We start from the raw sequence: 22879 nt of genomic DNA on the forward strand, positions 1-22879 counted from the left end.
CAGCAGAGGATTGCACCCTGTGTCAGCAAAGTGGGAAAGTTAACCGAATAATATGCACGGTATGTAATAGCTCAACTGATAATGGGAACAGGATAAAAAATTTTGAGGGGTACTTTTCGGCACACCATCATAATTGGACTTCTTCTGGTGGATGTTGAACCGAGCAGATGAAAACGGAAGAGTGCTCATGCAGAGTGCAGATCATTCTTCTTAGCCTCACCCACAGTCTCTACAACAGGCCGGCCACGGCATGTCAAACTTCACGTGTGCTGCGTGTGAGGGCCGCAGGCTGGCTTGGTTGAGGCCTGGCCCGTCACTTGGTTTTGCTTGGCCTTCTCAGAAGCACGCGGAACAGCGCGACGCTTCATTTAGCATTACGGTGTAGCATTTTTCGGTCAGCACAACTCCTCGAGTTCAGCAGAACCTTGGTGCCGGGGTCATTTACTGTTTGCTATTTGTTCGTGGTGTAAGGACATTCACAGGTCCGGTGGCTGTTTGCGCAAAAGGAGGAAGTCTAGTGATTTATCGTGACAATCCTTGAAAAAAGACTGAGAATAACAGAAGAAGAGGGGTGAGAATTCTCACTTCACATAAGTAACAGGTACTGCTTATTTGCTACAAAACGACATTACAGTACCGTGCAGAAAGAATTTAAACTTTTAGGTGACAATGAAAGAGGAAAAACTTACAATGCTTGACAGATAGGACTGATTATTCTGTACATCAACAAGCACTTCGAGGTGAATTTGAAGGCACAGAGCACTAGAAGAAATTGGTGGTACGAATAGTAAAATATCTGGAGTCGCAACTGTTATTCCACTTTCAGTTGCAACAGTTTTTCACGGAAATGGACAAAGAGTTTGGAGACTTCGTACATTACTGCAAAGTGAGTCGGTTAAGTCGAGGGGCATGCATGGAATGATTTTTTTTATTTCAATCTCACTACTGTTGAATTTATGAAGGAAAAACGGAAGCAGGAACAGAAATTAGATCATCTGGAATGGAGTGCCGACTTCACATTCTGACTTCAAGGATACACACTTAAGAAGAAAATTGCAGTATAAAGGGGACACATTCTGACACAGACAGTCCTGTTCCGTAAGGTCACTGTCACTAAAGAAATTGTGAGGTTTCAAGAATTTATTGTGGCCTCACAAGAGATCAGGAGTCCACTGCACACAGGAAGCAGCAACACGGATAGCGAGGGCTGTGCAGAAGGAACTGGTGCCTTCTTTTTATTATTATTTTTTTTTTTATAGGTTAGAGGGTCTCAGGAAACCACAGAAAGGGAATCTGTCAGAAAGGCAGCAGGTAAAACACAGTAACATAGTTGTAGCAACAACAGCTACTGTAGTTGTAAATTGTCGTAGCTGTTCTGGGAAAGAACCAGAGCTCGAAGCCCTAATAGAAAGCACTGAAGTTCAAATAGTTATAGGTATGGAAAGCTGGCTAAACCCGGAAAGTTCAGCTGAATTTTTTTTAATTGACCTAACAGTGTTCAGAAAGGATAGACTAAATACAGTTGGTGGTGGAGTATTTATTGCTGCCAGAAGTAGTTTACCTTGTAGTGAAACTTTAGTGGATAGTTCCTGCGAAATAGTATGAGTAGAAGTTATACTTGACAATTGGACTAAAAGTATTGCTTGGATTGTATTACTGGACCCCCCCCCCCCCCCACACACACACACACACACACACACAGCCCCTTCCCCACTCACCCGTGCCGTCTCAGAAGACATAGTTGCTGAACAGTTCAAAGAAAACTTGAGTTTCATTTCAAATACGCTCTTTATGAGACAGTTGGTCATTTCAGTTGTAAGTGCACCTGTGCACGTGCAGATGTAACTGATTAACCTGCAAATTACTTTGAGTTTTAATTACAAACATTTTTTTACAAATCATTTTATGTTGAAACTGTCCAGGATATCAAAATTACTTTTCTCAGGTAGACTTTCCAGGTCTTAATAATGGCGTTGCAAAAGTGCTACAATATTTTGATTGCCACATTTGTGTGAAAACCTTTTTTTTACTACAAAACTGAGCAAGTCACGATTATGTGGCAGCTCGAGGGTGATGTGCATATGTTGACAATTATTACCACATAAAAATTACATTATGTCTTCAGCACACCAAAATAATTAATTAATACTGAAAACTTGTTTTATAAAACTGAGTCATGGGCAGTGCGACTGCAGTGCCATTTAAATGTGGCGCATTCACCATTTCGCCCTCTTCCCCCTCCTCGTGCTCAAACGGCAGGTTGTGGAGGTGGGGGAAAACGCAAAGCAAGGCCAAGCACTCCGGCACTCGTGTCAGGGGCGGCCTGTGAGCCGACCACCGCCCATCTACAGGATCGACATGTTAATTCAGATTTGACATTGCTGGTGGTAGTGGTACCTGGATGTCCTTTCTGACAGCACCACTTCCCCTGGTACGAAATGTGTGCGTCCCATCAACCTGCAGGTACAGTTATCTCATGTTCGAGTGTGAGAATATTTTTTAAATGTTTGCATTGCATGTATCTGAGGTGGAATGTGGATATCAGCCCAGTACTTACGTAGTTGGGCATTGAAACAATGTAAAAATCACACACAGGCTGGTAGGCAAACCGGCCCTCGTAATTAATCAGCCGTGCAGTTTTGTTCTGGGTCTGGCAAGTCTCCCATGTCCCATATCTGGGCACTTTACTGCACTCACCTATCTGAGCACATTCCTTTTGCAGCAAGCTGAGTTACATAATTGGTGATTTTCAGTATGTTTTGATGTGGACTACACGCTTTAACTACCTATTTCGTTAAGATATATTTATTTTAATAGATACATTGGGTAGATAAAGAATCGACTGATCCAGAAGTGGCAGAAGGGAAAACATAAAAAATTAATCAAATGTGCAAGCTCTTTGAGTCAATGGTTCCTTCTCCTGACAGTGGGGTTGAAGGGGAAGGAAGAGGGATGAAGGAAAAGGTCTAGTGACGTTTAGTAAACGGTGAGAATTAAAAAAAAGTCATTTGTAAGTTACGTGCATGTCTCACAAACTCTGAAATATCTTAATTTTTTTTATTTTCCTCTTACAGATCTGATGATTCTGTCAAGTCATAACCATTTATCTGTTCATACAAAATAAAATGTGTTCAAGACTATGATCCTATGATTTGTCTCAAGAAATGTGTCTGCAAAATTTTTGTAGATTTTAAAACAACCTCAAGCACGGAAGAAAATATTACGCCTTTCCATTATTTTTCAGTGCAAACGGATGCTGCACAAGACTTCATTATTTTAATCACAAAATATTTTCTGAAGGTGTTAAAATAAGGAAAACTAATGTTCATTCCACAAGTTGCACGCATATGGTTTACACCCATCAGCCAATCAAAAATTCAGTTTCAATGTAATGGCATTATACGAGGCCTGTCTAAAAAGTATCCAACCTTTGGCCAGAAAAAATATTTCGAATAACTGATGGGGTTGGGACCCTAATCCCCTTCAAAGTAGGCCCCTTGTGCTTGCTCACACTTAGCCCACCGATCCTTCCACTGCCGGAAACACCTCCAGAACTCTTCTTTTGGAATGGTGTTCAGCTCTGTCATTGTGTTCCACATTATCTCCTCTCTACTCTCAAAATGGGATCCTTTCAGTGGCGTCTTCAATTTTGGAAACGACGAGAAGTCGCAATAAACCATGTCTGGAGAGTGGGGAGATTGGCGAATGGCTGTAGTTCCATGTTTGGCTGAGAAATTTTGGATCAAGTGGGATGAATGTGCGGGGGCATTGTCATGTGCAGTTGCCAGTTTTTCACCGTCCACACGTATGGTCTTTTGCGCCGAACTGCGTCACGGAGTATATTTTGATAGTACTCCTTTGTCACTGTTTGTCCTTCTGGTGGATATTCGTGATGCACAGTTCCACAGACATCAAAGAAGACAGTCAGCATCACCTTGATTTTGCTTCGCACCTGCTGCGCTTTCTTCACCCTCAGAGACTCAGGATGCTTCCATTGTGATGACTGTCTTTTTGTTTCTGGGTCATACCCATACACTCGTGACTCATCTCCAGCTATCACGGTGTTCAGAAACCCAGGATCAATGTCTGTGGTGTCCAGATGCTCCTGTGCAATGTCAAAATGGAGGTCTTTTTGTTCCGGCGACAACTTGTGCACGAATTTTGCAAGCACTCGGTGTGTGTTCAAATCGTCACGCAAAATTGCATGTGCAGAATCCTTACTCACTCCAACTTTTTGGGAAAAGTCCTACACGGTCAAACGACGATCTGCCATCACCAAATTTTGCACCCTCTCAACAACAGCTGCACTCTGAGCAGTTTTGGGCCTGCCAGAACTCTGGTCACCCTCCAATGATGTTTGTCCATTTCTGAATCGGTTGAACCACTCTCATCTTCTCCAAACACCTGCTGAATCTTATAAATTGCTTTGCTTTGAAAATCACTGAACTTTTGACAAAATTTGATGCAGTATCTTTGCTCAACACATTCAGTCACCTCGAGGGAATCAGTAACCCGACAAACACATTGTGTAGCACCTCACTCGATGACCGACAGGCAGCGACTGACATGTTGGAAGGTGGGGACAAAATTCACGCATGTGCATAAAGGTCTCTTCCTTTACAGTGAACAGTGATGCTGTGCTACCGTCTCTATTTTGTGCGGGAAAATCAAAGGTCGGATACTTTTTATACAGACCTCATATATGGCTTATTCCATCACCAGAACAAGGAGCAACTTAGTAAATCCAAATGCGATTCTTCAACTTCTCCCTGCATAATTCACGACTAAATAGTTCATGGGAGAACAGCCAGATGTCACAGTCAATGGACACAATATTTCAGTAAGCGACCACATTGCCACCGTGCTGATTAACTGATAGCATAGCAACTGGCACATCATCTCCTATCCAGTTATCTCTTTGGTGCACCAGATGATGGCAATGTGGCCACTTGCCAAAATAATGCGCCCACTGGGCACTGGCATCCAGTTATTCGCCTGTGAACCATTTTGTTAAAATGCAATTTATGCTTCATGATACACATTCCAGTAGAACTTGTTTGAAGCATCTTCAGTTACTAAACTGCAGGGTGCCTGTAATTAAAGTTCCAGCGTGTGCGTGGAGGAGAATTTGCGGAGATGCTACAGAGGTCGCAGCATTTTCGTTTATTCAGACAGCCGAGTAGCCTCAAAAGTACTGGCAGCCTCTGCAATAAGATCAAAGATCATGGCAGAATGCCACAAAATCCTTGTGTAGCCAGGGGAAGACAATAGGGTAAATCTATTGTGGGTCCCTGGTCACTCAGGGAATATGGCAAGGTATTGATGCCAAAGCCATGTTCTAAGAGAAGTCTCTCAATCCTGGGCTTGAACAGGAGAGAAATGAAACTCATGGATGGACTATTGACAGGCCATGGGAATTTCAAGAAACACATATACAATGGATATAAGAGAAGAAGACCCGAAATGTAGGATGTGTGGTGTGGGGGAAGAAACCGCATCACATTTGATCTTCGAATGCGAGGCACTGGAGATTAAAAAACACAGAATATTTGGATCAACCAGACCTCAAGAAATTGCGTCTAGTAAAACACTGGTAAAGTTTTTATGTGATGTATCTGACCAGTTTTGTCTTAAATCATAAATAACAATTTTATCAGTAATCTGGTGTATTTTACTGTAAAGAAAAGTTTATGGACTATAACGAGGGAAGAAAAGCATACTCCAATGTATTTTATTTTTGTATATTTTATAAATGAAATGTAGTCTCGACATTTCAGCGTACCCAAAGCTTGTGATTTATTGTATCAATCTACTTCAACAGTAATTCATAGAATTGTACAGTTATTTTAGACACCTACCGAAAAACATTTTAAACAATTTCAGTGGAATAGTAAACATATTTACTTAGTCCTGTTTGCTACAATACAGCCTGGTTGAAGGATGCATCAAGTATTTATGCAGAGGCATTGTGATGTTTTGTCAGAATTTGTGGTGCTTCACAGTGAATTGGATTGCTGGCGAGCGTTTCACGCCATTCATATTCGCAAAATTTATACGCATACAAAGTATTATATATCAGGACTCTGTCTTCATCTCATTTACGAGCACTTGAGTCAATGTGAGAGCTTATTAACAGATGACACATGTATTATCCCCTATTATGTTATAAATAAATATTCCCATCCTATCCTACTGCCCGTTACAATCATAGCACTATTTTGTAAGCTGTATGATGTCAACAGATGAAAAGACTTTTACGATATAAAGCTTATAAGTTGGATCCTTGGTGTGCACTATGTTTGCTACGTGCACAGGCAGTATCTTTAGTGAATGTATTTTCACGCCAACTGACTTAGCTCCACACATTGTCAGTGCACCTGAACTTGTATGTGTGATAGATTATTAGAACGATGGTAACATCGACAGTTCAGTATATATTTAACAACATTTTACGATGTAATAAGTGTCGTACTCATCAGAACTTGTGGGACTCTCACAGTCAAAAGGCTCCATTTTGACGACATGTACTCTTGTCGGATAGTTTTATATTTTGACAGAATGTAAGTAATGTACATTTATCTCCAATTTTTATAATTGAGTTACTTTCTTAATGAAATGTTTGCTTAATTATGTATATACACCCTGCGCTTCACTTTTGTATTTTTTTTGTTTAGGTAACTTTGCAGTATTACTTGGAAATGGCCATAAGGGCGAAATTGCAATAGTAACAATAAATATTTTATACAGCAACTTTGATGTCTTTTAAGAAATATTATATGACTGTGAATCCCAACCATGAGAAGTTAATCACTGGTAAGGACCTCCTTGCAGTGTTCAAGGGCACTGGTTGGCTTTACCAGACACACAGGGAACAATATCACACAGTAAACTCTGTTTCGGTGCAGGCAGCAGCGGGCTTGACAAATGTTGTTTTTGCTTCCTCAATAAAATCAAATCAAATAAAAAAGTTTCACTTTCAAAATGTTGTAGATGGCACTGTAAGCATAGGATCTGCACACTGACAGACGCACAGCACACTGCTGTTGTTCAGTTTGCATCCGAGTTGCCCAAAACACCTGTCTCTGTGAAAGATGGTGCACTGGTGGTCAAGCTCTTTTACGAGAACGGTGACTGTGCACCAGTGGTCCTCTAGAAGTTCCGGACACTGGAGGGCACGAAAGAGAGCACTGATCTCATATCTGCTAAGGGACTGGATAACAAAGTTCAAAAAGACAGATACTTTTGAAGTGAATTGTATCAAAGGGAGGAAAGCAGTTGGATCTGATGTCTGCCAGGGATGTGGCCACAGCACTGCAGAAGACTTCGAGCGGTGGTGTGCAAACCTGTACATCGGACAGGCCTGTGAGCACGGTGCATAAAATCCTACAAAACACCCTCCACTCCTACACATACAGAATCACCCATGTTCAGGAGTTGCTTCCTACTGGTCTGCCAGCAAGACAAACACTCACCTGCTCACACAGAAGAGTGCAATGAATAACCCTGGAACACTGTGCGGACAGACAAAGCCTATTTCCGCTTCCAAGGACAAGTCAATACACAGAACCGCAGGAAAGAGTAATGGAAAATCAGCACGCACATCAGGTGGTCTCATTGCATTCTGCAAAGGTGACTTTGTGGTGCGGATTGACAGCATCGTTTATCGTAGTGCCATATTTTTTTGCAGTGAACACATGGTGTCGTGGAGCGATCACTCTGTTTTGAAAATAATTGAAAAGCCACAATCGCTTCAATATCGTTTACTAGATGACTGGTTTCGGCACTCTGAAGGTGCCATCATCAGATCTGAGAACGTATAACACAACAGGTTTGAGGCAGGGCTTACATGAGTTGACTATATACATTACAATTATTACAGAACCATATACCTGAAATGTGGATTAACATTTATAAAACCATATGGACATCATGGCATATGAGGCAGACCATCTGATTTCTCAATTCCATATGCCTGATCAGTTTGGATTCCGTAGAAATATTGGAACACATGAGGCAATACTGACCCTACGACTTATCTTAGAAGCTAGATTAAGGAAAGGCAAACCTACATTTCTAGCATTTGTAGACTTAGAGAAAGCTTTTGACAATGTTGACTGGAATACTCTCTTCCAAATTCTGAAGGTGGCAGGGGTCAAATAGAGGGAGCGAAAGGCTATTTACAATTTGTACAGAAACCAGATGACAGTTATAAGAGTCGAGGGGGCATGAAAGGGAAGCAGTGGTGGGGAAGGGAGTGAGACACAGGGTTGTAGCCTCTCCCTGATGCTATTCAATCTGTATATTGAGCAAGCAGTAAAGGAAACAAAAGAAAAATTCGGAGTAGGTATTAAAATCCACGGAGAAGAAATAAAAACTTTGAGGTTCGCCGATGACATTGTAATTCTGACAGAGACAGCAAAGGACTCGGAAGAGCAGTTGAACGGAATGGACAGTGTCTTGAAAGGAGGATATAAGATGAACAACAACAAAAGCAAAACGAGGATAATGAAATGTAGTCGAATTAAGTCGGGTGATGCTGAGCAATTTAGATTAGGAAATGAGGCACTTGAAGTAGTAAAGGAGTTTTGCTATTTGGGGAGCAAAATAACTGATGGTGGCCGAAGTAGAGAGGATGTAAAATGTAGACTGGCAATGGCAAGGAAAGAGTTTCTGAAGAAGAGAAATTTGTTAACATCGAGTATAGATTTAAGTGTCAGGAAGTCGTTTCTGAAAGTATTTGTATGGAGTGTAGCCATGTATGGAAGTTAAACGTGGACGATAAATAGTTCGGACGAGAAGAGAATAGAAGCTTTCGAACTGTGGTGCTACAGAAGAATGCTGAAGATTAGATGGGTAGATCACATAACTAATGAGGAGGTATTGAATAGAATTGGGGAGAAGAAGAGCTTGTGGCACAACTTGACTAGAAGAAGGGACTGGTTGGTAGGACATGTTCTGAGTCATCAAGGGATCACCAATTTAGTATTGGAGGGCAGCGTGGAGGGTAAAAATAGTAGAGGGAGACCAAGAGATGAATACACTAAGCAGATTCAGAAGGGTGTAGGCTGCAGTAAGTACTGGGAGATGAAGAAGCTTGCACAGGATAGAGTAGCATGGAGAGCTGAATCAAACCAGTCTCAGGACTGAAGACCACAACAACAACAATGCATGTTTTCATAGTTAATTCGTACCTTGCTCATAATAATTGTATAGATGTTGAGAGACTTTATAGCAATTTGATATGTTCTTTTTTAGCACTTACAATACCTCAGACCATAGTGCCTAGACAGATAAAGCCCAGCATACAGGTTTTAATTGCTTGTCACATTGTACCTAAGTCATATTATGAACAGCTTTCTGTGTGCGTGTTCCTGATGTCCTTATATGCATAAAGGTAAATTACAATATGTAGTTTTGTAAGGAGCTAATGGATAATGTCTGTGCGTCAGATGCTTTTACTTTGTAATTGACGTACTTTATAGTGATTATAGTATGTACAGGAAATGTATGCACAAATGTGGGCTTTGCATGGGTATGTGACAAGCAGTTGTAGTAGTGTTCTCATAGTAATGAGTGGTTATACCGTGGGACTGTGTATGCGCTGCTTGGACAGAGCTATCTGGTGGCCGGTTGTGAACCACTAGAATCACAGCAGGTAAGCCTGCGTGGAATAGGGCAGTGGTGATGCCTACCGGTGTTAGGCGAGCAGTGGTGACTTCAGTTGTATATTTTATGGAAAGAACGATGATGAGAGCACTTTTTTATTATTTTTTATTGGCTGTGACAATGATTTTTATCAGATGGTCTGCCTCATGTGCCATGATGTCCATATAGTTTTATAAATGTTAATACACGTTTCAGGTATGTGGTTCTGTAATAATTGTAATGTATATAGTTAACTCGTGTAAGCCCTCCCTCAAACCTGTTATGTTATACCTTCACAGATATGACGATGGCACGTTCAGAGTGCTGAAACCGGTCATCTAGTAAACGATATCGAAGCGATCGTGCCATATTTTTTTTGACGAGATGAGTCCTGCGTATCCTGTTACCTGTATCGATTCTCGTAAATCCTATAAGAATCTTGTGCACCAATATCATTCCAGTCTTGCAGCAACACAGATGTGCGGGTAGCATCATATCTGTAAAAGATTTCATTCTTCCACACAATGCACAGCTAGTGAAGTGGCTGCTGCAGACGCATTTTCGAAATGCTAGAATCGTCAACCACCACTTCCCTACAGTGTGCCTGTCCAGATAACCCGATCTTAACCCGTGTGACGTTTGGTTGTGGGTTTACCTGAGAGACATGTTCAGCACCAGAAACATAGCTGAACTGAAGGCAAATATTGTGCAATGCATTCTGACTGTGACCCTGAGGCACTCCAACCTGTTGTGGAACGTGTTGTTTCTCGATTTCAACTTCTGGCAGGAAACAGTGGACAGTGTAATGGTGCTTGAATTACGTAACCATTACGGCACCTCACCTCAACCTCTCGATACCAGCAATATTCTACTGTGTTTCTGTAAAATAGTTAACATTTTTCTGTAACAACATTCAGATTTGATTTCATTAATGTAGAGGTACTTCAATTCATCGATATGTATATACTGCAATGCTATTATTCTTATGTGTATTCTTTCTTTTGTCACTATGATCTTTGACGTACTTGTAACTCTGATTTTTGGGCGCGTAAGCGGTTATTAGAGAGTCAAGCTTTGATCGTCATGTTAAAAAGATGCAAATTGTCGTCAGTTTATGAAATGTGAACTTTAACAGCGAGGAAGATATTTTCAAGTATGTTTTATATTGTGAAGTGATGTTTTGGAACGAGTTACGTGATATTGCAACAAAAGTAATAAAAAAGAAGTGTAACTTAAATTCGGAATACTGATTACCTTTTTACATCACCACTGTCCTAACTTGCAAAAGTTTAATCTTCAAGAATGGTTTATGAAACACATCTATAAAACTTTTGAATATTGCAGAGTAACACCTAGACCTCTTTGCATCCGAGCTTGGAATCATCACTACCCAGACTTTCGACGATTGAGCCATGAGTTCACAACGAGACCAGCGTGGGAAACACAAAAATATGAGTGCCTAGTTTATCCATTATTTCAAGAAATGACTTTATTAACTGTGCTCTAATGACACCTGTCACATAATATAACTTTGCTGTTGCCCGAATATGCAATATTTAGCAGCGTGAGCAACACTACAATCATAATTAATTTTTGACCTTTGTTGTGGTAGGGTTGTTCGAACAGCATACTGAACATGTCTTACAACAGTCTCACTGCAATTAGAAAACTAAGTCATTTTGTTATTTATGTTGTTTTTGGCCCCAAGCAATTAAAAACTGGTGCCAGTTTGCTTTTTACGCGGTTTCTGGGCTCAGGACAACTAAAAACCAATTTTTCCCATTCGATGTGGTACAACCTCGCCATTGCAGGTGGGCTTACCTAACTACGAGGGGCGTTTGAAATGTCCGTGCAAAAATAAAAACTACTCACGTGTTTGGGGTAAACCTTTTTTATTTCTCGACATAGTCTTCTTTTAGACTTACACACTTTGTCTAATGCTGTTCTAATTTGTTCATCCTTTCCAAATAATAGGAATTGTCCAAGTCTGTAGAATAGCTATTAGTTGCTGCGATCACCTCCTCATTTGAATAAAATCTTTGTTCCGCCAGCCATTTCTTCAAATTGGGGAACAAATAGCAGTCCGAGGGAGCCAAGTCTGCAGAATAGGGGGGATGTGAAATGAGTTGGAATCCTATTTCAATTAATTTTGCGACCACAACTGCTGAGGTGTGTGCTGGTGCATTGTTTTGATGGAAAAGGACTTTTTTGCAGTCCAATCGCTGGCATTTTTCTTGCAGCTCAGTTTTCAAACAGTCCAATAATGATGAATAATAGTTTTACCCTATTCCTGATAGTCAATGAGGATTATCCCTTGTGAATCCCAAAAGACGGTCGTCATAACCTTTCCGGCCGAAGGAATGGTCTTCGCCTTTTTTGGTGAAGATTCTCCCTTGGTAACCCATTGTTTAGATTGTTGTTTGGTCTCAGGATTATAGTAATGTATCCACGTTTCAACCACAGTGATGAAACAATGCTTAAAGTCCTGCAGATTCTTCCTGAACAGCTGCAAACCATCCTCGCAACACTTCACACGATTCCATTTCTGGTCACGCGTGAGAAATCACAGAACCCACCTTGGGGATAGCTTTCTCATGTCCAAAATATTATGTACCCATTCAATCGAGATGTCCACAGCAGTAGCAATTGTACGCACTTTAACTCTTCTGTCATCCATCGCCATATCACAGATTTTAAGGATGATTTCTGGAGTCGTAACCTCCACAGGGCATCCAGAACATTTAGCATCACTTTGTCCATATGGCCACTCCGAAAATTTTGAAACCACTTATAAACTGTTCTAATTAAAGGTGCAGAGTCACTGTAATGTTTATCAAGCTTCTCTTTAGTCTCCTGAGGCTTTTTCCTTTCATAAAGTAATGTTTAATCACCACACAAAATTCTTTTTCATCCATTTTTTGACAATCACTCGACTTCCTTGATTCACACGAATGCCAAACACAATGAAATAGAGGAATATGGCTGAAACTTGGTGGCTGTTATTTCCAAAGACGCTACTAACTAAACAGACCTCGATACACAATGGTGGTGTCATCTCTCAGACTTTGCACAGACTTTTCAAACGCCCCTCGTACCAGTGTCACAACTGTTGACTTCCGAACTTATGCAGTCAGGCACACTGAACAGTTCAGTTGGTGTAATGTGCAACTCTCACCATTTCTGTAATATTGTTATTCATTTGTTATTTATACCTGAACCCATTTGCATAAAGAAGGTAACAGTGTCATCTATTGGTAAAATTTTCATTGCTCCCCCCCCCCCCCCCCCCCCCAACATTTCCCCCTGCATCAATAATATGCTGTTCAAATTTGTCGTACAGGTGGCAGCCAAGTTAGTGTCCAGTTCTTAGCAAATGAGACAGTAATTAAAATTGATTTAATCCCCATACCACTGAAAAGATGAGGGAATTAAGTATTAGTGTCAGTGGTTTTGAGAAACAGCTGAAATCATTTAAATTGAATAAACCTCCAGGGCCCAAAGGAATCCCTACTGGATTGTGGCTGAGTTAGCCCCTCTTCTAACTATATTTTATTGTAGATGCCTCGAACAAAAAACTATGCCCTGTTCTCGGAAAAAACCATAGATCACACCAGTCTACGCGAAGGGTAGTAGAAGTAATCCACAAAAGTACCTTCCAATATCTTTGGCATGAATTTGTTGTAGAATCTTAGGACATATGCCGGAGGTGAAATATAAAGAAGTATTCCGAACAGAACAACCTTCTCCATGCCAACCCGTATGGATTTCAAAAATATCGATCGTTTGAAACCCAACTCGCACTTTTATCACATGACATACTGAAAGCTTTGGATTGAGGCGACCAGGTAGATGCAGTGTTTCTCGATTTCTGAAAAGCATTTGACACAGTTCCATATCCACACTTATTGTCGAATGTAGAATCATATGGGGTATCGAGTGAAATTTGTCACTAGATTGAGGACATTTTGGTAGCGAGGACGTAGCATGTTATCTTGGATGGATAGTCATCGTCGGATGTAGAAGTAACTTCAGGGTGCCCCAGGGAAGTGTGTTGGGACCCTTACCATTCATGTTGTTTCCGGCTGCTTAGGTGAGTGGTTACACGCTTGCCTGCCTTGCTGCAGGCCTGAATTCGATTCCCGGCTGGACTGAAGATTTTCTCTACTTGTGGACTGGATGTTGTGCTGTCCTCACTGTCATTTCATCATCAACTCACAAGTTGCCCAATGTGGCATTACCTGAAATAAGACTTGCAACTCGGTGGCCGAACTTCCCTGGATGGGGCCTCCAGGCCAAAATGTCACATGATAATTTCATTTTTTTTTTTTTTTTCCTTAATTGCATATTGACAATTCGGAGTAGGTATTAAAATCCATGGCGAAGAAATAAACACTTTGAGGTTCGTTGATGACATTGTAATTCTGTCAGAGACAGCAAAGGACTTGGAAGAGCAGCTGAATAGAATGGACAGTGTCTTGAAAGGAGGATATAAGATGAACATCAACAGAAGCAAAACTAGGATAATGGAATGTAGTCGAATTAAGTCAGGCAATGCTGAGGGAATTAGATTAGGAAATGAGACACTTAAAGTAGTAAAGGAGCTTTGCTATTTGGGGAGCAAAATAACTGACTATGGTCGAAGTAGAGAGGATATAAAATGTAGACTGGCAATGGCAAGGAGAGCGTTTCTGAAGAAGAGAAACTTGTTAACATCGAGTAGATTTAAGTGTCAGGAAGTCGTTTCTGAAAGTATTTGTATGGAGTGTAGCCATGTATGGAAGTGAAACGTGGAAGATGAATAGTTTGGACAAGAAGAGAATAGAAGCTTTCGAAATGTGGTGCTACAGAAGAATGCTGAAGATTAGTGGGTAGATCATATAAATAATGATGAAGTATTGAATAGAATTGGGGAGAAGAGGAGTTTGTGGCACAAGTTGAATAGAAGAAAGGATCGGTTGGTAGGACATGTTCTGAGGCATCAAGGGATCACCAATTTAGTACTGGAGGGCAGCGTGGAGGGTAAAAATCGTAGAGGAAGACCAAGAGATGAATACACTAAGCAGATTCAGAAGGATGTAGGTTGCAGTAGGTACTGGGAGATGAAGAAGCTTGCACAGGATAGATTAGCATGGAGAGCTGCATCAAACCAGTCTCTGGACTGAAGGCCACATCAATTGACAACCGTGCAGGCAGTATTAATAGTAACCCAGACTTTTTGCAGATGATGCAGTAATCTATAATGAAGTACTATGTGAAGTAACGGGCAGGTCGTCGCGTCCTGAAAGTGTTCTAAGTTTGGAGGAAGCAGTGGCCGCACGGGCTGCTCGGTGGGCGGGGGCCGCTGGGCAGGCCGACCACGTGGTGCCAGATGCTGGCCGAAGCGAGAGGGGTCCAGACACGTGGCTGGGAATTCTGTGGTGACGCCGTGTCGATGAAAGAGACTCGTCTGCCAAGAGCGCCACAGCTGGCAAACTTTGTGAAACCATCGTGGCAGACATTTCACAGTTCGTGTATAAATTAATAGTAGCCAGATGAATCATGATACCTCAAAAAGAAACGTGTACATTACTATTACTTGCACGAGGATTCTGATGGTGCAATCAGATTTTCAATATCTTTATTAGTTTAACCTTTAGTATATGATGGTAAATTATACAAGTAACACCTAGCAAGAAATTTCCAAAATTCAAATGTTTCATCCAATTTTGTCGATCGACGTGTCTTTAGGAAGCTATTAGTGTAAACCTAAATTGGTATAAATTACAGGCATGTAACTTGTATAGTACACGAGTTATTGGAGGTCAAAGTGGCCGATTACTATCGATCACGTCAGGCCGTAAATACTCTACAGTTATACGAAAAACGGTAGCAGCATGCTTATAAAAATAGTTATTCATCTCTGTTTTTGTTTATATCCGATATATACTATCTGTGAAGAAATTGGTTAAATATTTACTGTGTTTTAGAAAGCAGAGACATTAGGCTACTGGCCTACCTTTTGTTCTATTCCTTTCATATATGTTTATTTAATTTGTTATGTATCTAATAATGTGTGTTAGAGCAAGTTTATGGCCCAGCCATAGGAATATTTATTTAATTTTCATGTAAATCCAGCATTTGGTATGCGTTTCATTATGTTTGTGTGGGTGCGTCGGTTTGGAGACACGGAGGGAGCACTCTAGCCAATCACAGCGCTCGTTAGTAAGAGAGATGTACGGAGACTGAGGAGGAGCATCGCTTCCGGAGAGGACCCAGAGTAGTTGGGAACAGTGCGGTGTAACGGACGCGGAGTCGCAGAAAGACTTGGAGAGAGTGGAGCAGTTTGCGCATGGTCGCGACAGATAGAAATACTTCAGTGTGCCGACTTGTGCACTTGTGAGATTTCCCTGGCTTCTACAGTGAAGACGCAGTGTGCATTTAGAAGTGAATATCTCGCGAGCTATGTTGTCGTTCTTAACTAATTATGTGCAGTAGGAATCTATTGTTTCCCTGTTACTCAACTTACATTTTATTTAATTGCCTGACAATTGACACCAATAAGTGTTGTGCAGAAATATACCACATTTTCAAAAGTACTTCTACTATCATACTCATCATTTAAAGTCATTAAGGTGGCATCTGAAGATTTTATTTAATTGCAAACTTTCATTTATAAATTTATACGCAATTTTGCAATTGCCGAGTGATAGAAACCTTCAACCATTCGATTCGTGTGTGTATTCTTATTGCATACTGCAGACTCGGCAGTATTTGGCCTGTAATGTGGCAACTACGTATTCCAGCCCCTAGACAACAAAACCGGCCAAAACTTTTAATATTGCAACTCTTGAGTCGATGGGTGCGTAGTTATTTGAAAGCCCGCAACTATCAGAGAGAAGTGCCATAAATATTCAGTCAGATCTTGATAAAACTACAAAGTGGTGCAATGATTGGCAATTTGCTTTAAATGTTCGGAAATGTAAAACTGTGCACTTAACAAAATGGAAAACATAGTATTCTGTGACTAAATATCAATAAGTCACTGCTGGAATTGGGCAACTCATAGAAAGATCTGGGTGTAATGCTTTGTAATGATACGAAGTGGAATAGTCCCACAGACTCAGTCGAGGATAAAGCAGAAGGCAGACTTCGGTTTATTGGTAGAATACTGAGACAACACAATCAGCCTACAAAGGATATCACTTAAAAGTTACTCGCGCGACCGGTTTCAGATTTTTGCTCAAGTGTGTGAGACCTTTACCAAACAGGACTAACAGGAGATATTGAACGTAAACAGAGGATGGCACAAATGGTCACAGGTTTGTTTCATCTGTGGGAGTGTGTCACAGAGCTACTGCAGGAACTGAACTGGAAGACTCTCGGAGACAGACGTAAACTATCCCGAAAAGGTCTATTAAAAATGTTTCGAGAACAGGCTTTAAGTGATGACTCTAGGCATATACTACAACCCCTGACATATCGCTTACACGGATATCCTGTGAACAAGATCAGAAAAATTTTTGCATGCACAGAGGCATTCAAACAATCATTCTTCCCATGCTCCATATGTGAATGGAATGGGAAGAAACCCTAATAACTTGTACAATGATACGTACCCTCTGTCGCGCACCTCGAAGTGGTTTGCAGAGTTTAACTGTAGATGACTTCATTCCGAGCAGTGGCTCTTTTTCTACAGTATTCTGAAACCAGTTGAAACTGGAACTTTAAATATGGACACCCTGTACATCTGTGCTTGCTTTTCTGCACCTGACTGTATAGCCACTTGTCAGCACAGCACACAGACTGCACACACAATTGAGCACATTCAAGTGCCAAAACCCAGTCTCTATACCACAGCTGAGCCTGTCGCCACTCACATTGGAGGTCCCATTCAGCATCGATCGAACCCATTCCAGTTGCTCCGTCGTGCACGAGCGCACCGTTTCCGTTCGGCCATTGTAGTAGGCACGCGTCGTAGCTGTCTCGTACACAGGTGCAGCTCTGGAAAAAATGAAAGGTAGATGTGCCAAATTAAACACAGCCTGTCAGAAGAGCCCAACATTGTTGCTGGCCTTACTGCTTGTAATACTGACAGAGTTGCTGTCTAGATGCAGATGGCCATCAATCAGTTGCAGAGACACCTGCTGATGCATGGCTTCAATGTACTTTATACGTTAGACATGTAGTCCATTTCACAAAACCAAAGGAAAGAAACCTTATTGAGTGATAAATAATAATAATAATAATAATAATAATAATAATAATAATAATGAAACTTCCTGGCAGATTAAAACTGTGTGCCGGACCGAGACTCGAACTCGGGATGTTTGCCTTTCGCGGGCAAGTGCTCTACCATCTGAGCTACCCAAGCACGACTCACACCCCGCCCTCACAGCTTTACTTCTGCCAATATCTCGTCTCCTACCTTCCAAACTTTACAGAAGCTCTCCTGTGAGGGCGGGGTGTGAGTCGTGCTTGGGTAGCTCAGACGGTAGAGCACTTGCCCGCGAAAGGCAAAGGTCCCGAGTTCAAGTCTCAGTCTGGCACAAAGTTTTAATCTACCAGGAAGTTTCATATCAGCGCACACTCCGCTGCAGAGTGAGAATCTCATTCTGAATAATAATAATAATAATAATGACACAAAAACTACAACACTTGTACAACAGACAGCACATTCAAAATAAAATTTATAGGACACATCTCAGAACCATTTGAGATAAACACAGGAGCCAGACAAGGACATGGGCTGTCACTGCTTCTATTCAACATGGTCTTGGACAAAATTATCAAACAATGGGAAGAAAGAGTAAAAGTGATTCAGTTAGGAAAAACATCTGCAAACAAAATAATCATAAAAGCTTGGCATTTGAAGATGACCTGACAATACTCACCAAAAACAGATAAGAAGCACAGCAAGACATACATCAAGTCTTGGCCAAAACAAGTCTACAGATATTATAAGAAAAAAGGCAATGCATGAAAATAAAAAACCAACACACATGGTATGCAGACAAAATATGAAAAATTTAAGTGTGGAAAAAGTATGAAGTAGAATATATAGAAATAAGAGACTAAAACAAGACATCTAACACAGCAATAACACAAAAACTTCAGAAAGTGTAAAAATTCACATGGTCACACTACGAATAAAAGAAACCTATCAGGACAGGTCAAACTCAGGCACTACAATACAGTTTTACTACCAGAAGCACTATATACATTAGAAATGACCAGAACTGGAACATCAGATATCACAGAGACACAGACAATGTAAAATCCTCAGAAAAGTTTTTGATGAAATACACATAGGCAGTGTATGACTGAAGAGAGCAACCAAAGAATAAGACACACACACACACACACACACACACACACACACACACACACACACACACAGTCATGAGCAGAAAATGTCAACTAACATACATAGAAACAACAACAACAACAGGCTCACAAAGAAGATTTCTGACGTAGTAAACATCTCAGCCAAAGAATCTAGTTGGCTCTAAGACTTACAAGACAACATAAAACAAGCAAGAATCACTAGAGAAATGATAAATGAAAGTGACAAATTCAGAAACAAAGTTATGAATACCACATCTAAAGCAGAAGAAAGGAAGAAAGCAGGGAAAATATGGATGGAACATAGGAAACAAGAACACACTCAAAGAATGAAGAGATTTTGGGAAGAGAAAATAAGGAAGGAAATGAGAAAAAAATTGAACAGACATGTAACATTAAAGTTCAGACACTGTGTTAAGTGCAAAAATGTGTAAGACGATCAACAACAACAGCAATAATAATAATAATAATAATAATAATAATAATATGATGATGATGATGCTAAAGACTATACCACACAGTACATCTACATGTAACACATTTGCACACATGGAATATCTGAAAAGGTATGACAAGGTTGACAAAAGAATCCACCAGAAGTTCGAAAAGCAGTATTACTTTGCGGAAGACCTTCCTCAATACTACAGGTACTGAACATTTGTAGAAAAAGGAAATGTCAATAGTTACTATAACTGCAGCATGATAACCAATATAATAATTTATAGTAACCAGCCTGACATAACAGTAATCAATAACGCAAACCGTGCCACCTTCCTTACAGACTACCATAATTTACAAACCAGCTGTAATGAGCGAAAATGGCCCAATACAGGAACTTGGCAAATGAGGTAAAAACTGTGTGGGAACACAAGTTGTACACATTGTTCATGTGGTACTATCAGACACCAGCATTGTCTCAAAATAGACTGTGCAGAGAACACAAAATACTTCAATCTGTTTACAGCTGAAAATGGCACGGATTTAGAAAGCACCACCTGTGTAAAACTCGGCTTGCACTTTTCTCACACATTATGGATGACGGGCAACAGGCAGAGTTCATGTTCCTAGATTTTTGGAAAGTACTTGAGACAGTGCCCCATCCCAGACTATTAATTAAGCCCAAATGTATAGAACAGGTTCTCAGACATGTTAATGGTTCAAAGACTCTTTAAGCAATAGAATGCAGTATGCTGTCCTGGACGGTGAGTGTTCATCAGAGTCAAGAGCGTCATCAGGAGTGTCCAGGGACGTGTAGGAGGACTGCTCTTCTTCTATGCATACTAGAGCTGTTGATTAAAATATCAATATTTTTTCCAAAAAGTATTGTTATACAGGGTGTCCGAAAAGACTTTCCCTGATTACATAAATTGATAACTCAGGTTAGAAGAAAGATACAAATATTAAACTTGTGTCAAATTGTTTACAACTATCAAAGTTTTTTTCTGTTTTAGGTTCGCAGTACATAAGTAGTGGATGAGGTGCAGTGCCCAAGAAGCCGTGTTAACCAACCAGGAGAAGGCACAGTGTGTCCTGTGGTAGGTTGGTTGGTTGTTTTCGAGGAAGGAGACCAAACAGCTAGGTCATCGGTCTCATCGGATTAGGGAAGGACGGGGAAGGAAGTCGGATGTGCTCTTTGAAAGGAACCATCCCGGCATTTGCCTGGAGCAATTTAGGGAAATCACAGAAAACCTAAATAAGGATGGCCGGACGCGGGATTGAACCATTGTCCTCCCGAATGCGAGTCCAGTGTTCCTGTGGTAGGCCTACCATGAGACACGATCACCAACCACAGTGCAGAGACACTTCCAGACAACATTTGGAAGGAATCCACCTGATGTCAAGAGCATTAAAGCCTGGTATGAGAGGTTCAAGAACACAGGACCGGTTGCTCACCTTCCGAGGTCTGGTCGACCGAGAACCTCAGCAGACAGGGTGGAAGCTGTAAGGCAGTCTTTTCTGCGAAGTCCGAAGAAATCGGTGGGTAGGGCCTCACGTGAATTACAGATGCCAAAAAGCTCTCTCCGTGACATTTTACACAAACATTTATTGTTTCGTGCATACAAAGTGCAAATCGTTCAGGCCTCATTGCCCGATGACAGTACACGTCGATATGACTGTGGTCGAAATGCTGTCATGTATTGAGGACGATGATGGGTATCTCAGAGGAACTGCCTTTTCCGACGAAGCGACCTTTTTTTGACAGTGGAGTAGCATTTTGGGTTCACAACCCCCTGGCGATGTTACGGAGTGCACCAGAGGCAGTCCAAAGGTGAATGTTTGGTGCGCGCTATTGCACGATCGAATTATTGGGCCATTCTTCTTTGCTGAGGCTACCGTCACATCTACAGTGTATCTCGACATGTTGCAACTGTATGCTGCTCCTCAGCTGCTTCAGTATCACCCCGAAGTGTTGTTTCAGCAAGAGGGTGCACCGCCTCATTGTGGTTTGGACATACGTGCCTATCTCGATACGACCTTTCGTGGGCGATGGATTGGTCGTGATGGGCCAACGGTTTGGCCTCCACGCTCTCCATCAGACTTCTTTTTATGGGGTTATGTCAGGGACGAGGTCTACCGAACAAGTGTAACAGATCTTGAAACCCTGCGGCAACAGATAACCACAGTCGTTGAATCGACCCCTCCAGTGATGTTGGCTAATGTGTGGACGGAAATTGAATATTGCCTAGGTGTGCTACGTGCTACCGAGGGTGCTCATGTGGAAGTTTACTGATGTCTGAAAAAAAACTTTGATAGTTTGTAAACAATTAGACACCAGTTTCATATTTGTATCTTAGTTCTAGCCTGAGTTATCAATTTATGTAATCAGGGAAAGACTTTTCGGACACCCTGTATATTGGTGACATTTTCTCCACTGATACATCGATATCGAAATGGCGATATCGAGTGCAGATATTTTTATTTTATATTATATTTTTTTCACAATTTCCTATAAATATTTGAAGTTGTTCTTTTGAAACTGTAGTAGAACATAATTTTACTTTCATTGTGTAAAGGAGTCTTAATATGCCCAGTCTTCTTCTTTGACTGTGTGAAGCAAGTATGTGTGGGAATAACAAGATATCTGAAGTAAAGCAATAGCGCAACAGTTGCATTAAAAAACAATTTTTAATGCAACTAGTGTGCTACTTCTTCACATCGGCAACCTTCAAAAACAGTTACTGAAACTGATGAACAAACATCTAAATGGCAAGATTGGTCTTTGCAGCGGGTGGAGACGTGTTAGGCAAAATGCTGTCTTAATTGGTGCTACCAACAGAAACTGCAACGTTTAATTTCACCGAACAATTCTGACACTACAACTGCTAGTTCACTGGCATTTGCAGAAATGAAAAAAATGAGGAAGTTGAAATGAAGTGTTCCAGACAAATCTGATATGTGATGTGGACCTGTTGGTTACATGCAGTTACCATTGTTAAATTAGATTAGATTAGATTTACTTTCATTCCAATTGATCCGTAGTGAGGAGGTCCTCCAGGATGTGGAACATGTCAGAAGAACAACAATACATGACAAATATTTACAACTAAAACAAATAAGCTAATGTACCATTCGCCACAATTAAACATGTGTTGTTTTCCTTTCAATCCTTGCTCTGAGGGGAATAAGCATTCTGCTAGCTTTTTAATGTACAAAATCTCTAATAATAAATCAATACTCAAATATACAGCTCTAAAACTGGCAGTATATTTACAATGTGCAGCCAAATATTTATTTATATATTTATTTATTTATTTTGCTGGTACGTCAGTATTTTTTCCGGCGATATATTGATAATATTTTTTGATATATCGAGGACAAATAATGATATTTTTTGATATATCAAGGACAAATAATGATATTTTTTAAAATATTGATGCATCAGATTCTTGATATTTTTATAAATATCAACAGT

General features: G+C 40.7%; 1 protein-coding gene across 3 annotated transcripts in view; it reads right to left on the minus strand.

The window, feature by feature from the left end:
- Positions 1–22879, minus strand: part of LOC126108811 (peroxisomal carnitine O-octanoyltransferase) — a 234135-nt gene that overhangs the window by 57839 nt on the left and 153417 nt on the right. For all 3 annotated transcript variants that reach the window (XM_049914177.1, XM_049914175.1, XM_049914176.1), the window contains exon 10: positions 17502–17625. In XM_049914177.1, the coding sequence (XP_049770134.1) occupies positions 17502–17625 (124 nt within the window). The remainder of the gene's footprint in view (positions 1–17501; positions 17626–22879) is intronic.

The sequence above is a fragment of the Schistocerca cancellata genome, chromosome 11 (assembly GCF_023864275.1).
Source record: "Schistocerca cancellata isolate TAMUIC-IGC-003103 chromosome 11, iqSchCanc2.1, whole genome shotgun sequence".
Classification (NCBI taxonomy): Eukaryota; Metazoa; Arthropoda; class Insecta; order Orthoptera; family Acrididae; genus Schistocerca; species Schistocerca cancellata.